General features: G+C 37.4%; 1 protein-coding gene across 2 annotated transcripts in view; it reads left to right on the forward strand.

The window, feature by feature from the left end:
- The window catches only part of GRID2 (glutamate receptor, ionotropic, delta 2), a 730075-nt gene that overhangs the window by 587614 nt on the left and 124573 nt on the right, over positions 1–17888 (forward strand). For both annotated transcript variants that reach the window (XM_014942655.1, XM_014942664.1), the window contains exons 10-11: positions 5795–5992; positions 12591–12903. In XM_014942655.1, coding sequence (XP_014798141.1) covers positions 5795–5992; positions 12591–12903 — 511 coding nt within the window. The remainder of the gene's footprint in view (positions 1–5794; positions 5993–12590; positions 12904–17888) is intronic.

The following is a 17888-nucleotide window of genomic DNA, read 5'->3' on the forward strand; positions in this document are numbered from 1 at the left end:
TTCAATCCATATTCCTATCATATAACTGTAATGGTTCAGAAAGAGCTATTAAATGCATTAAGCTATTGTGAATTAAAATCAATAAGCAAAGCTTGGCTGCATCCTAATAGACCACTGCTGTAGATCACTTTGAAAGAAGCCTTAGTCCCATTGCAGAGTAATGGGAAGTACTGGGGAGAGGGGCTCACATTTTCTGTTTGTTACTTCTACTGCTGTAGCACTAAATAAAATAGCATAATGAATCCAGAAACCACTATTGCATTTGGGAGAAAAAGTATTGTTTAAAGTACTGTAACTGAAGGCACAAACTCTTGTCTTGTTGAAGATGACAATAAAACTGTCATTAAAAAAAACGAGAGACTAAGCACATGCATCAGGACAGGGGTGAAGAAAGATCAAATGTAAAATCCCCTTCCTTTAATGTTGTATTCAGCTTCTGGGACATGAACTACCTTCTTGCTGCAGGCAAGGCAACTTTTCTGTTAGTACAACTGACTTTCTGATCAGTCTATTTGAAAAGCATAGGTTATGACAACAGTGGTTTTTGATGCCAATACTGTTACAGAGCCCGTTGGCACAATAGGATATTGGAAGAGTATAATACTTTAATTATCTAATATTTTCTAGGTTTGAAACCTTCATCTTTATTTTAGTGTTATTAAGGGGTTATGATTGTGTTATGTTTTGCAGCAACTTTTGTAACTGTTGCTAGTGGGAGAATTTCTGTAATGAGAGAATAGAACGTTTCAATTAAATTTTAGTCATTGATTCTAACATAAAGTAATGTACATTGCTGTTCAATTAAAAACTACAAGCTGCTGTGCTGTTCCTAGCCAAATGAAATCCCCAAAACTGTGGTCAATAAAGCACTTGAGGAAATCAAGTATTTGGGGCTGCATATTTCACTGAATTCTTTTGATGAAAGAAATGCAAAATGGCTAACATCTAAAAGTGGGAGGTTAATTATTTTATGAGTCAAGAAAAAAGTAATTATGCCTCGCAACAAGACAGTAGAGTCCTGTACTTGAAAATGTTTTGGTTACAGTTTATGAGACTTTTTGGTTATAATGTGTGTGCTTGGTCATGCAGCAACTATTGTAATGGAGTCAAGAGATCCAGTAATGAGAGTGAATTTCAGGTTTGGGAACAGTTTCTTAGCACTTGCAGGTGATGGGACCTTCAAAGTGTCACAGTGATTGTTTATTTCGTATGATTGCTGAGGCTCTGCTTGGGATATGTGAGTCATTTAATGTGCTTGTCCACTGTTTCTAGAATCGGTGCTAAGTACGGATTGACAGCCTTGCTCGCAACTGAGCTTCATTTCTTGCTTCTCTTTTTTCCTCTCTCTCTTTCTACTTTCAGTAGAGAAGAAGAGAAGATTTAATGAATAGAGTGTCCCATTTAATGAATATAGAGTGTCAATATTAAAGTATTATATCCCATTGTGTTCAGAATTTTCTAATGAGTAGACACAGAGGTCATTTTCATATGCTTTGTGAATTCTAACCATCCATACAATTACCTCATTTCAAAACTCTCTTTCAAACAGTAGAAGCACAGAAGGCCATCCATCTGCAGTTTTAGAGTCAAGCCCTGATACGTGTTATAAATCCCAGCAGTTATCAGTTTCTCTGATCTCACAAGCCAATAACTTTTTCTTTACTTAATAATTTCTGTATAGCTGCTTGACTAGGAAGTTTTTTTGCCTGTGCTAAGGGCAAAAGAAGATTCAGCTAAGCAGGAGAATAATCCCAAACATTTTGTCTTGCATTTTCATTTATAAAGTCCATTCTAGCATTTTTCTAACATTTTTATCTTTAGAGAAAGCACAAGACTCTCATAAATGTATCATGGCTCCATACAGCTTCTATCCTGAAATAAGTCTCATTTTAAAGCCACAGAATCTACCCTTCTAAGAGAAAATCTGTCCTGTTGCCCCTTCAGTGATGTCCTGATGATGTGGTGTGCACGTAAAATCATGAACAGCTGGGCTGAAACCACCACTTTGTCGTAAACAGGCCACTAAATGCAACTTTTTCTTCCTCTCACATATTTAGTTAGAGTGCTATGTTGAAGATTTGAATGATACCTTTTCTTTCAAGAGAGTTTTCTATAATTTGTCCAAAAAGAGAGAATCTATACAAGAACACCAGAACCTCCAAAACCTGATTTTCATTGAAGAACTAAAAGATGACTATCAAAGCTTGAGATTTGAGTCACTATTCTACTGGCTGCTAAAAAGCATCCTGAATAGAGACTCTGGGTTTAGGGTTATGCTTGTTCCCTACATGTAAGTTGTCCCTGAACTCTTCACAAGCAGTTATTCTCTTGCTCTCCCTCCCTGCCTCCTCTAAGCCCTGAATTGATTTTATCACACACCTCTATAGCACAGTTACAAACCAATGCTTCTCTATGAATGTCCAATTGATTAACATAACTAAGTTAAGCTCTGAGTAATTGTTCTTTTCTGCCATTTAGCTTGAGTACTGCTCCTTCTGTTTTCAAATGTGAAGACCTTCTCTGCCCAAAAGCTTGTCTCATCTTTCTTATTTTTAATTTTTATTAGGTGGTCTTATAAAAGATATAAAAGATTACTTCCCACCAACTATTACATCCAAATTATTGGCATGTGTCTGAGAATAACTGTGGAGCTATTTTGAAGAGCCCTTATCATGGGTCTGGTACTGTTGCATTCAGTTGAAAAGGAGGCACATTCAGGGTAAAGAAAGTCCCCTAGAAAATCTCCAAAAGTGGAAGAACAGGAAAAGCAGGAACGGTGGCCCTCCTTTGGTCACTTCACTGCGTCCTGGAACAATTTAGGTTTGAAGGGACTCTTGGGTGGCATCTGGGTGAAGCAGGGCTAATGTTAGAGCAGGTTGTCGAGGACTGTGTCGAGGTGAGTTCTGAGTGTCTCCAAGGATGGTAATTGTATGGCTTCTCTGAGAAAGACCTGCTTATTTAGTCTGAATTACCACTTGCTTTGGAGAGAAAGTGTGTCAGGATTTCCTTGAATTTATTGGGGTTGAATGGAAGCTTCATCATCCAGATGAATTTTGTCACCTCCAAACTCATTAGTTAGCTTGTGAGTCTTTGACATTGAATTTCTATGAGCTTATTATTTGTACGAATTACTTTTCCATTCAGTAGGTGAGAAATGTATTGACTGTTTTTGTTTTGCATATTTTCTTTCTCTGAGATTTGCTTTCTCAAGGATGGAGACAATAATTTTAACAGGAATATTGTAGGGATTTATATCTCCTTCAATAGGAGCTCCCATAACACTCTCCCAGTGAACAAAAAGACAATTGGCATAGTTTCAGCTTGCAGCATTTATGGGGGGAAAAAATCAAGACAAATATTCTTGTCCTCTTTCAATGACTTCTGAGAAATGTAAACAATTGCAAAAAAACATAGCTATAGTTTTGTTTTGTTTAGAATATGATTAAATATATTGCTGCTCCAGGCTTTAATAGAAATTGGAAGTGTTAGTTGCTTTGCATAAAGCTATTTGATTATTTGTATTTCATTAAATGTATAGCACACTGGACATTTGTGGGGTCTTTTAAACCTCTCAACAGCAAACAGACTGAAATTAGTAATGACACTGCATTTTAAACAGTGTTTTAAATCAGTGCAATTAGCAATTGCTTTTTAACTAACTGAATAAAAATTCAGTTTATGAGCAAGTATTTTTTAATGACTTAGAATTGATAAGAATAAATCCTTTCTAATACGAAAATTAGCAACTTCTAAAACACCCTTTATACATAGAATTCTTTACAATTTTGTGCATAATGTGCTTCGATTGACACATTACAATATTTCTTTTTTTTTGTTGAAGCATTTTTTCCCAGCAGTTTAGAGTCTGTATGTAGGTAATTTCTCATCCAAGTGATCAGCAAAGCTGAATTCACTCTGTGTTTTCATTTAGGAGAGGCTTTCCTCAACTTAGTCTCAATTCCTTCAATGTTCTTGGAACCCAAGTGCTGGAGTACTACTACAAAAAAATCACTTGCATTTGTCCTCCATTTTTATTCCATTTGGCTGATCTTGGAAAATTTGTAAGAAAGAAATTCTCTGACAAGTGGGAAATAATAACTTGAGACCGACAACCCTTCTTTTTTTTTTTTTTCTGGGTGGTTTTTGGTTGGTTGGGTTTGGGTTTTTGTTTGGTTTAGGGTTTTTTGGGGTGTTTTTTAGTTCTGCATTTCCAGTCAGAAAACAACATCATGCCAGTGCATTCTGGCTGCATCCTTGCTTCTTTGGCAGCATCCTCAGCAAGTGGCTATCTTCATGAATGTTAACTCAAGCATTTAAAAATGATGTTTTCTTATTCTGAGATCATCCTGCCTGCAATTCAGTGATACCTGTTCATATAGAGTAACATATTAAGAAACTAAAAATATTTAGTGAAGTATTCATGAAATATTTGTGAAAAGTGCTTTGGCTTCAAAATCATTGACAGAGTAGTAGAATAATAATTTTTTAAAAATCATTTGAACACCAACAGAAATGCCTCTGGAGATACAATTAAAGTTTGGGCCACAAATAGTATGGAAAGTCAATTCTAGTTTCATCTGTATTCTTGTGGGTTATGCAGACTAGGAGGAAGTGATTAGGAAGTGATTGCAGGTGCCCATCATGGCCAAGCCATGACAAGCCAGAACTAACTTTTTACACCTCAGAATAGATATTTCTGATGAGCTCATATTAAATTACACCACCTTGTAAAGAATTAAAAGGAAGAAATGTAGAGTAGTTGAAAAAAAAAAAAAACCACACCTAAGTTACAATGCCTTCATGCTTTTGGGGGGAATTTGATACTTTTGCTCTACTTAGGTAGATCAGATAGATATTCTTAGAGAAAATGAAGAACAAGCGTAAGTGAGATCCATCTATAGCAGATATATTTTTTTGTGCTCAGAAATATGATCTCTTTTTGTGTTTCATTTTAAAAAGATATGAAGGAGAACGTCTAGAAATGAAATACTCAACAGGAAGAATAACACAGAGGGGAAAAAAGAAATTGAAGTTAGCAAAAAAAAAATTTCTTTCTGAGAATGCTATTGGAAATGTTAATACAAAAATGGAGAGAACAATTAGAGATCTTGGAGAAAAGGAAAGAGAGAAAAACATTTTGTTTGGAAATTTTACCAATCAATTTCAACTCTCAGTATCTGTTTGCATCCTTTATTATGGGCGGGCATCTTTTTGATAAATATTCACCAATTGTTCTAATGGACAAACACAAGTCCCATAATTGATTCTCCTGAAACTAATCGAAAGTCAACCAGTTTATATTCAGATTCAGATTACAGTAGAAGGACAAAAGAAACGCATGATTCTGTGGTGCAGCTCCTTTTGCCATGTTTTTAATTCCTTACAGCATGAACTAGGATTTGTGTTCGTCAGACACGGTGTTTGCCCAACCAGTGGAAACTGGCAGCGCTGTGGAATCCTCTGTATTTATGGACAGCCATATGAGTGCATGTCTGCCCTGCCGAGCATAAGTGCGCACAGAAGGCATTACTGAAAAGCGTTTCAGTTGCAACGTTACAACAGATGATTTACTGCTGAAATACACAGCAGTGAAGAAAAGTTCTCTGTTGAAGTAAATACATAACAAAATAGCATTCTGCAGAATGCAAGAGGCACCACTAACAATGTTTTGTAGGAAAATTTTGTATACACAGTGTTTAAATAGTTCCTCCTTTACTTTAAAAAAAAAAACCCAGCATCTAAATGTGGTGTGTAATTTCTTTACTGACAGTTGCCTCCTTTTTTTTCTGTTTAGGAAGAGCCCTTTGTCATGGTGTCTGAAAATGTTCTGGGAAAACCAAAGAAGTATCAGGGCTTCTCAATAGACGTGTTGGAAGCCTTGGCCACTTACCTTGGCTTTAAATACGAAATTTACGTTGCACCAGACCACAAGTATGGGAGTCCTCAGGATGATGGGTCATGGAACGGACTGATAGGAGAACTGGTATTTAAGGTAAGATTATTAATAACTAACTAAATAGGATCATGTGATAAAGCTAAATAATATGTGGTATATTATGCTTGTATCAGCCAGTAACCTTTTTTATTGAGTCAGCAATAGCACTTTGTTCATTGCCTGTGTCACCAGCATTTGATAGGATGCCTGGGCACGTTGGGCGGTAAAGAAAAAGGTAGAAATAGTGCTTGGTGCTAACTGTTTATGAAGCAGGGCAATCTCTTTTTTCCAACCAAAGTACAGCAGTATGAAATCTGAATACAGTCAAATAATGGGATGCACAGCATCCTAATTAGTTTGGCAAGACCTGACACAAATGAGTTGAAGAGGCTGTTTGAAAGAGGAAAAATTGGTCTTGCAGTAATTAGTGATACATTACATAAATAATGTATAGCACTTAGAAAAATGTTGGTGTGATGAATACATGAAGTATATAATCAACGGAAAATGTTTTATTGATATATAATAACACTTACATTATGTAGATGTATGAATCAAGAGTAGTATGTTCTCTGTTCTGTAATTAATAAACCATTTAGTCTACTTAATTTTACATTAAATGTTCAATATTGTATCATAAATAAATTAAACCAAATAAATGTGCCATATTTTTCTTTTTCCCACTCTTTACATCTTGTCTTTTTGCAATTTCTCCCATTAAGAGAGAAAGACAGAGCTATGCAGACTCTATTCTGCTGATATCTCATTTATGCTGTGAACATATATATTTTATTTGCTCTTAGTCAACCTGTAGAGGCAGCTTTTGCAGCTATAGAGATCTACATTTGTTTGTGTTTTTTTTTCCTTAAATAACTGCAGTAGATACTAATGTAAATAACTTACTGGTTGTTTATGGAAGTGCTTTTCCAAATCTGCAGGTGGAATTTAATTGATAATCACAGCAAAGAATTAGGAGCCGGACACAGGAGCTAATCATTAATACTTCAGCAAGTTAGCAAAATGCTGGAAAGTAAGTCTTACAGTAAAGGGACAAAAAAATAAAATAAAGATGAAAAAACAATAATATTAGTGATAGGTTTACCCGCTCTGCTGGAACGGAAAACAACCACACAAACCGTACCCATGGCACAGTTCATACATCTACACTGTAGTAATAAACCTTTGCTATCTCCCTATGCCTTTACAAAGCTAGCATGTGGAATGCTGTGATTATAGATGGTAAGCTGGAGCCACTTAGAAAAACATATTTTCCTCCATCTTCTAAACCTGCCGGCAAAAATCCCTTGTCTAATTATGAGACCTAACACAACAATGGCCTATTGATTTATTTTTATCATTTTTTTCTGCTTTTAAAATCTGATCTTATACTATACCCTGCTCCCTACAGTACTCAGCGGGCCACTGCATAACACAGGATGGAGGGTTCTTAGTCCTAGGTGGCTCTGGAGATGGAAATGGGTCTGGAACATTTTTTATTTATTTGAAATGAATGATTCATAAAGCAGAACTCGTAACAACTGAAATCAAATTGTTCACTGAAAAATATGTATGGCACTCTTGTCCCCTTAGCAGGCAGAGGCACATATAACTCTAATAACACCCTTAAGGTGGTAACCACCTAGTTCTGTACGTAGATGCCATGAGTGGAACAGATCTACATGTCTGCTATAATTTTGTTGTAAATGAGTATTGATGGATATGAAATATTTCTGTACAGTTAGAAAGTATGAAGAGTTAATGGAACTGCATTTGAAATTCAAACAGCATATTTTCCCAATACTATGGCAGTGTATAATTTTTTTATCTTCCTTACCTCTTACATAGTCAACAGTAAAGCTTCACTGTGTCCTCTCCCTCTTAAGGTAGAAGAGAACCTCTGGGCAAGCAGCCAATGTATATCTACCCCTTACCAAGTGCAAGCTGTTCTTGAAAGGCTGCTTTCTTATTTACTCTGAACTGAGTTCTGCTTCCAGAACTCAAATATCTGTCTGCTTGACAACTTTGTCAGGGGAAGCAAAAGAGCAGAGAATAGTTTTAAATTAAAGGTCTAACCTGTTTAAAACAGAATGTTTCCCTGTTTTCCCAACCAAGCCTTACATGATAGTCTGGCCAACGTGTGGAGGAAATCCAGAAACAGAGGGAGTGCTCTTTGCCTGTTAGTGCATGAGCCAGAAATTAGTTGGGAACAATGTGTTTCTACAAAAGACAATTCCCACTCAGGGGTAATGGAAAATAGCTGCCTTCTCTTTTTGAGTATCTCTCGTTGAGAGGATGTCTGTGGCCACTATGGAAGATGTGCTATATGAAATGGGAATTGCTGTAGCAAGCACATCATTTCTGTGTTCAAGATTCAAAATTGGCTGTTTGCATTAAGCTGATTCAGTGTGCTCTGATGCAGGTCCTGGTATCAGTGAGAGCAGTCATGGGCTGCTCTCATTTGCAGCAGCCCTGCTCGAGCTGCAGTGCCGGGCAGAAGGCCTGCAGTGCCAAATACATGCCCTAGGTCCACAGTTGGCCTCACAGATGGGAGACTATGCCAAGTTCACTCTGTTCCAGCTTTGAAGACAAGGTCTCTGTTGGTTGCTAAAATAGGAGCTGGAATCGGCACATCAAAGCAACTGGTCTTTAATTTGAATTTGGAAACTGATTCAAGCCTCCCCTCCTTTGCTTGTCAAGACCTATATTAGGTACACCCTTGCTCCACATACCTTCTCCTGAACCAGAGGATCTGGGAGGTTAAATGCTCTTTGAGGGAGGTGCTCTTGTGGAGCTCTTGCTTCTGTTGAACGACCAGGGCTTTCAGGGCATCCCACAAGAGCTTCGGCTCACAAACAGGTTAGTTCAGAAAGCGGCAGCTTTCTATGGAGAAGTTAAAACCAACTCAAGGGAGCACCACTTTACTGCAAATCTTTCTCTTGCTGTTAGTTGTCTGGGTGTTTTCACAGCTCTTCCTTTAGTTGCCCTAAAGTCCACATCACCAGAAGGATGATCCTGTGTGACAGGCAAGAGAAGTGGCTAATGCCATTTCTGGTAGAGGACAGTAGTCTTTCCAGCATGGCTCTGGACTTCCCAGTGATACTCCTAACTATCAGCCATTATTTTCCACATTTTACCACGCTACGTTTGTTGCTGGGATTTTTTTCCAATTAAGAGCAATAGGAATCAAATAGCATAGAGAAAGCTGCCTGATTCCACTGATGTCCATCAGAAAAGGAAAATGAAATACATGCCTAAACATTTCTAAGAGAAACTGCAAGCCAAGTAGAAGCATTTTATAAAGCTTTCTTTTTTTTAACGCATCTTCCTTAGGGGATTAGCATAGGAAAGAAGAAAACATACAGGGAGGACAAAGTGAGAATTAGAAATAATAGCTGACTAAAAAGAGAACTATTTGGATTTATGTGTGTTAACTTGAGCAAAAATATCTCTCTGATTATTTTTTTCATGTCCATATTAATAACTGTGTAACATGTGGGACTGTGATTTTATTGCTTCTAGCATTTGTTGAAACTTGATTTAACATTGAAAAGGAATAAAACGAAAGGCCACACGGGAGCAATTTAAAGTAGATTCATTTATTTTCCCTGTTCTTGATCATGAACCACAGGAATCATCATAAGATTGCTTTCTGTGTGTATGAGATGTGCTTTCTTAAGTAATAGCATAGGGGCATTTCAGGGGTCTCAAGGCTTTGCTGATGGGCTGGTTCTGTGACACCAGTAACAAAGCTATCCGACTCATTTGGCCATTTGTTATGGATTTTCTGATTCTGGTAATGTTGCTCCACAATGACCTTAGGATAAATTAAAGATAAATTAGGATAAATTTATTTTAAGCAGGTCACGTAAAGAAAAATAATGCCCTCTGCTGTTTTTTTCAGTCAGTCAGTTTCAGGAGTCACAGTTTCATTCACCAGAAATGTGTTAAACAAAGATCTAAGATGCTATAGTCGGTTGATTTTAGCACTGTGAAAACTTAGTGCGTGGAGAGTTTTACATGTTTGTAATTCAGATTGGCAGCTTTCCATCTAAATATTGACATAATTGCATGCATTTGCCTTTCTATCTCAGAAGCACTAAGTGAACCTTGACTTCTTCAAACTGATGTCTTCTCTGATCCAATTTGACATGTTAATGACAAGCATTTAATTTTTTTCATTTTACAATTTTGATACAAGTTGACAGAATCTATATGTAATCAAGAATGCTCACCATCAGTAAATCAACTATTAAGTTGAGCTGAAGCTTGATTTCTAGTTTTTGATTTCATAGTTTTCTAGTAAACTGGTATTTATGATTTGATTTAGTAAGTTAAGAGTATGAGTTGTCATATTCCAGTGTAACTTAGAGTAGTGTGAAGTCAGGACTTACCTGTCTCCTTTCCAATTTTTACTTTACTACCACACATAAGACATAATTGTATCACAGTTGCTGGTGCAGTATGACAAAGGAAATGCAACACTTCCATTAGGACAGCATTGTCATAGGTGGTTGATAACCAGAGTGGAACCATAATGCTGGGGAGTTTAGAGAGATGTAAAATAGAAGCAGTATTTCCACAAATACCACATGCTTTTTCACGAAAAGCCCTTCAATGCATTTGATGGAGAAGTCTGTTTCTCTTTAAAAAAGAGGGGGGAGGGAGAGCAGAAAAAATTCTGTCAGTCATTCAGTCCTAGAGTAATCTGTTATTTGGTAAAAGTATTTTTACTTATGATACTGCTTTTCAGTGGGCAACCTTTAAACGTCTGACAAATACAACTTGAATTAGCATCTCACAATAGTCTAGCGGGGTAGGGAAGTGTTTTAGTAACAAGCTGGTAATTGAGAACACAGCTACAGTTAAACAGCAAGAGCTAAGTCTAGAACTTTTTATTTCCATGTGATTTCCTCTAACTCTGAATTCCTATTTCGCTTTTTGATATACATTCAGGAAAAAAAAAAATAAACCAAACCAAACCCCTCATTTATTAAATATAACCGTATTTTCCTATTTAACAGCTATTGGCATAGAGCATTGGACTTTAACATTTGTAAATTATTTTAAAAATATGTTCATATTCACAATTGTGGAAAACAGTTCAAATGATGAGTGCTTTGCAACTTGCTCAGTGGAGCTCTGTTAGCAGAGTCACCTGTTGACCAGAAGTTTTATAATCCGAGGACAGAAAGTTGGATGATCCGAATGTTTCCATAGACAATTCTGATGAAACTTTTAACTGGGATTACTGGTTAAATTGGCTGCTGCTCATGGACAAAGGGCAGTTAAATCATCACTCACAAAAAATTGTCAAAAGGGACATGAAGTGAATTTCAGCTGTGCACATCAACACAGCTTCACTTAAGACACTGGAGAATCTAACCCACAAATTAAAGCTGAAGCTCTAATTCATGACATTTAAGCAAATCAATATTTTCAAACACTTTTTTGTCCAAATCATCAGCCTCCAGCTATTTTCCACCACTCTCTCAAGCCAGTGAACAATTAATATAAAGTTAAAGTAACATCATTTAAACCAGTCTTAAGTGCACTGTAATTAAAAGTATGTTTGTACCATGGGCTGCAGGGTGTTTTACAGATGGTAATAAAAGAGCCCAGCTTAGTTGCAAATTTGATTCTAATCAGTTTCAGCTGCCATACCTTCTCACTTAATATTTCACATCACATTTTTAAGGAGCTAGTAATCTCTGCCTTCTTCGGGCAAGAAGAAAGAAATCCAAGAGAGTTAATAAAATTTGACACAGTACTGAGACTTTCAAGCCTTTGTGCTCTCCTCACCCTCTTCCAAAGGACCACATGCTGCTTTAGGCAGAACAGGAATGGATTAAATCAAATTAGTGGCAGCTTAGAGTATTTTAAGTATTTTTTCATATTAAAATATCTAAAATTTACAGTATTTTTATTCAGTATTCAGGCTTTTTAAAATGGTGTTAATGCGTCTGCTTTAAATACCCTTTCTTGTTTTCACTGCAGTTCTAATTGGATGTGTGAAAAGTAAAATAGCACCTGCTGTAGTTGTGCCTGGTGTCTCTGGAGACCCAATACCCAGCAGTGCTGTGAAGTACAATGATTAGATCAAAGAATGTTATTCATCCTCTTCTCATCTGAAATGGGTTCTTAAATTACAAAAAAATGTAAATGGCATAAAGCAGGTCCAAGGCAGCTGCAGAACAGGTTGGCATAGAGAGGAATTGCTTAACAGAAGGATACAGAGGAATAAATAGTAAGGAACTGCATGGAATATCTACTCTTCTCTGATTGGAAATACTATACACATGGTCTACCTTTTGTCACAGTGAGAACAATGGCTTCAGTAAGTGAGGCTGAAAAAAATGACCAGAAGTAGATTTTCTCCAGCTGTTATCTGTATTTGAAGCATTTTGATTCCTTGGAAAAAAAAACGTAGAGTGCTAATGTGTCCAAGTCCACTAAGTGAGGTTTGCTTACAGAAGCTAAGATGTGCTACTGCTATTCTGTTCAAGCCTTAATCACATTTCTATGTTCATACAGGTGATGCTTAAGACATTGGCCTTGCATCTGCTTCTCCATAAGCTTAGCTGCTATAAATCACAGAGGTACAAAGATCTTTTCTGTAGCTCCTACTTACGCATGCTGTTCTCTCTTCTTTCCTCAGAGAGCTGATATAGGCATATCTGCCCTAACCATCACACCTGACAGGGAAAATGTGGTGGACTTCACAACGCGTTACATGGACTACTCGGTGGGCGTGCTGCTTCGAAAGGCAGAGAAGACAGTGGACATGTTTGCCTGCTTGGCACCGTTTGACCTCTCCCTGTGGGCATGCATAGCTGGCACTGTGCTATTAGTAGGGCTGCTGGTCTACCTCTTGAACTGGCTCAACCCGCCACGCCTTCAGATGGGATCCATGACCTCCACAACCCTCTACAACTCCATGTGGTTCGTGTATGGATCCTTTGTGCAACAAGGTAAGAGACACAGGGAGTCTCTGCTTCCAACCTACATATCCTTCTCATTGCTGTAGAGACCTTCCTCTTCTCTGCCTCCCTCCCACAGCCCACAAGGGACTGGGAGCATTGGAAAGTCCTGTGCTATAAGGTTTCTAAGACATTTGGCTGCTCAATGTGGAAACCATGGGACGTTCGGAGCACTACATGCTAGCTGGCTTTGATTTGTAGTTGTCCAATTAGAGAAAGATTACTTTCCTGTAAAAAAAAAAAAACCACAAACCAAAAAAAAAAAAAAAACAAAAACATCTGCTGGAGAATTATTCATAGTTAATGTGAGTGCTATGTTCTTATTCAGTCAGACAGCAAATGTTGGGATTTGGCTTTTGAACTAAGTTTAGACTAGTTAGCAGTGCTAAACGGTCTTACTGTACCTGATATTCTTTCCTCCCTCTTCTGATTTATCTCAATATTCCTATATAATGTCTAGGCTCAACCATTTCTGACCTTTCTGGATACTTTCTCAATCCCCTCCAGCATCTGGTGTAGCCCAGGCTATTCCCCAATTTTATTTATATTCCCAAATCCTCCACAGTCTACTTCTTCTGGCAGAGCTTTAACCACACATGCTAAAGACATCAGGGACTACAGATCTTGGCTTGGTATATACTACTTGAAATTCTGGTCTATAAACTAGGGTTGTAATGCAAAGTGGAATAAGAAGACACTTCATATGAGAACAAAGAAGATTTAGATAATAGCGCTTGACAACAAAACAGAACTAATACCTTCTGGCACATCCGTATCATCAGTCACTACTGGCACTGCAGGTACACCTATTTGTAACTGCACAGAGCATCTGCTCTACCACAAGCCACAGCCACTTCAGCGTCAAAACTCCAAGATAGTTTTTGGATTTTAACATGAATTTGGATGGAACACTGGAGGTAAAAGCATCATATTTATATAACACCGGCAACATGTAATTTAGAAATTACATTATTCCCTATCAAGCAATCAGATGACATCTATAAAAGCTAAAGGTATGCATGATAATCAAGTATGGAACTCCTAGAAGGGGAAAAAGCTAAATTAACACCACCATCCAATAAAAAATAAATTGAGAATTTCTACAAGAGGTATGATTTTGAACACATCAACCTAGAGACATTACTTTTTAAATTCTCATTTGCATTGAGCAGTGATGGCCAGATGAGGAAAGCTGAAGAGATCATTTTGTGTGTGTTGTGGATTTTTTTTATAGAAAACCGAAAACTTCAGAGCCTGCTGAGAGCTAGAAAAGTTTTTTGAATGTATGTGGGTGGGTTTATAAAGTTTTATTTCTGTCCAAAATATTCCCAATGTAACTGTTTAGGGAATCCAACTGTGAGAGAGCAGTTGGTCCGTTACAGAACTAGACTCATTACATCTGTCTGCCTGTTAGGTTAAAACTTGTGAATTAGTTTCTTTACTGCGTGAATGCAAGTCATTTTACATAGGTTTATTGCTTGGTATTAGCCTTGGCATCCCTGCTGTACTCCCAACATCATTAGTCCCTAAAAGCTCTATAGGAGACTGCCCAGAGAAGGTTAAAGGAGGCAAAGCTAGTTTTATCACACACTTCAGTCTCATGAGTTATTATCCGAATTGTTTGCCTTATGTCCATCCAAGTAGGCCTGTGTTTCCCAGTGTCCCAAAGTTTCCAAAGTCATAGATCCATAGTAATAGCCCACAAGGTAATCCTTCAATAAACGCTCAATGAGCTCACAAAGAAAAGGTTTTTCTGACTAGTCAGCAAATGAGTTCTGGAGGATGGCTTAGAGGGAAGCATGAAGATGAGGAAGCATGAATTAAGCATGAAGATGAGGAAGAAATTAGATGAAAAGTAATACGACCAGATGACAAAAAAAAAAACCAAACAACAAAAAACCAAAACCAGAATTTATTGGAAAAAACAATGAAAAGGAATTTGCTCAAGGAGATCTTCATCCACTCCCCATGGTAAGAGGGTCATGAGGTGCAACAGTGTTAGTAAAATCTGCTGGTGCGACATGGCAGCTGGGAGCACCAAAACTGTTGTGGGACTTTAGAAAAAGACATTCACAGAACTAGGAAGGTAAGAGGCATTTATTTACATAGGTCTTACCACCTTACCAAGGGGATTTTCAGCGTAACTCTTTAGAATCCACTAGAATAATATAAAATGTTCACTTGGATCTTTCTGAGTGAGGGGAAGCTATAGATACATCTCTCCTTCAACCAGTAAGAGAACAGTCCTTAATTTGTTAGAAGGAGAAATGACAAAAATTCAATAGGGTTTATAATGAAAGATATGAAACTTACAGACCAATTTAAGCATAAAGACTCAGAAGGCCTCAGAAATTCAGTGCAAGAGAGTAAGAGATCCATTTACAATGTCAGCCTGTATTTCACATTCAATTTGAATATAACAAAAACTATATTAGCTGAAGTGTTATTGTTTACTAACCCTTGTGAATACAGACAAATGAAAGTAATTTCCATTGACAGGCTAACTGGCTATTGTGGTAATTTTGCTTCTGTTTTCAGTCATCAACTCTTCAATCAGCAGAAAAACTCTGCAGTTTTTATTTGTTTTGGAATATCAAATCTGTTGCTATTAATTGTGATTGGCATATCTTAAGCGTGGCAGCATGGGACATTTCAAATAGTGTCACGTTCACTTAAGAAGTCTTTCAGCTGCAGATTTAAAACATGACAAGGTACTAATTTCTGTTATCAAAACATACACCCGAAGATGCTTTTATATCCTGCACTAAGAGAAACAAAGCAGCATGAATTGAGTATTGCTAGTGCTTTGATAGTGCTGGATTCTTTGTTTGGGGCTAGTGAGCGTGTCCCAGCATCGTCTTCTTTTTCTTTCCTCTAGCTAGAGGAAAGTTTTGCAGGCACGCAGGCTGGCTCCAGACCTGCCATGGTTCTGAAGACAGAAGAGGCCTTTGGTTCAAAAATACAAATCACTTTTTAAGGAAACTCATAACCTATTTTGATTGAAATAGAAAGTTCTTCTTTTGCTTGTTTCTTCTGAAATAGTTAAAAGCTCTGCAGATTTTAGTTAGGTAGCTTTGGTCCACTGTGTCACTTTGTGCCTTCTATAAGCCTTGACTCTGATGTTGTTATAAAATTCTATTAACATGTTTTAACCTTTTGTATTTTTTGAAATATCAGAGAAAAATCTGTGTCATTGTCTGTACACTACAGTCAGCACAGACCAGTCCAATAGTTTTTAAGGCAGGTCTATGATTACTGTCATACTCGGTAGCAAAATTTAAGTATTTTTAATTGTTTCGTAAAAGGTAGACTAAAACTTAATGTCACTGCTTATTATATCCTTTAAACTTAAGTCTTGGCTTTCATTTTCTTTTTCCCGATGTTGGAGCGACCATTTTGAGACTCTCATAATATAAAGGTATATTTTCTCTCAGTTGCCCTTTTAATTTTATGTTCATTTCTTACAGAGATCATTGTGTATGTGTTTATATCTGTTATTTTTGTAATTTTAAGATACATAATATTTTTTATTAGAACAGGCAATTTTGAGGGTGTAGCTGCAGTGTGACTGGGGAGGCTCAATTAATATAAAAGTGTTTTCTTTATTCTTTATTCAAGCCCTTCATTTAAAAAAAAAAAAAAAAAAAGAGAAAGAAGGCAGAGACTTTTCAGTGATGTTGGCCAAGCAGTGCTATGGATTATATTAAAAACAAATGCTTCTGAGTCTGAACTACTCATCTGCGCATGAGATTCTGTAATACACATCTGTTATCTCTGAGTTGTTTGCTTATGTCTAAAGATTAAGGAAATTTGTAGATTCAGACTGTGGAGAATTTCAGTTATGTTGAAATTTAGTGTCATGACTTCTGAATTTGTTCTTTTCCAATTGCTCATCTTAGAAAACTGAGTGGCAAAAACTATATTTTGCTTCTTTTCAAAATTAGCTTTTTCCAGTTGGACATAAAATGTTGTTAAGGTTTCCTGTTCAGTGGGTTTCCTCTCTCTCCCTCCATACATCCCCTTGGCTTCTCAATCCACTCCTCACAGGTTTTGCTTTCTGGCTATCTCACACTGCAGATGGTGGTCACCATGGCTGTAGCTTTTTTTTGGGGTATCACTCATGACCCCACCGGTCCTGCTCTTCCCTGTTGACTTTGTTCCTCCCCAGGCCTCAATTATTAGATATTCTACAAAGCTCAACTAAGTACAAAGTCCTGCCCATGGGGAGGAACAGCTCCATGTACCAGTGCATGCTGGGGGCCACCCAGCTGACTGAGCAGTGGTACAGGTTGCCCAGGGAGGTTGTGCAATCTCTGTCCTTGGAGTTATTCAAAAGCTGTCTGGACGGGATCATAGACAGCTGGCTCTAGGTGGCCCTGCTTGGGCAGGGGTGTTTGAATAAGATGACCTTAAGAGGTCTCTTCCTACCTCAACCAGTCTGAGTGATATATCATAATGCTGTATTACATAATTTTTGCTCAACTTCAGTGCTATTCCGTACAACTACATTTTAATTCCTCTTCAGCCCTGGTATTGATGCTATTCCCTCAAATTTTGCCCTTGTTAGAGCATGCCAGTATTGGAAACCTGCATGTGAATGGTGGCCAAAAAACTGTCTCGGAGAGGAAATCGGGTTTACTAAAAACTTTACTAAAAACTTCATGGAGATTAACTGAATCAACCCACCGCAATGGCATAATGTCTATTTATACTTGCTGAGAACCTAGTTTAATCTCCTGAAGGTTTTCTATTAGCTTCCTACTACTTTATAGACTCTTGTTATTAAATACTCTAGAGAGCACTCAGCTTTCACCATTACTGGAGAAAACCAATGATTTAAGAAACAGAAGTTCAGGATTTAGAGTTATTCCCAAGCCCTGTTGTATAATAGATTGATTTTTGAGACGGGGGAAATGCTGCATCATTTTTACCAAGACCTTGCAGAGGAATGTTCTAGAGGCTTTTATTTTGAGGGC

The sequence above is a fragment of the Calidris pugnax genome, unplaced genomic scaffold (assembly GCF_001431845.1).
Source record: "Calidris pugnax isolate Ruff unplaced genomic scaffold, ASM143184v1 scaffold15, whole genome shotgun sequence".
Taxonomy (NCBI): domain Eukaryota; kingdom Metazoa; phylum Chordata; class Aves; order Charadriiformes; family Scolopacidae; genus Calidris; species Calidris pugnax.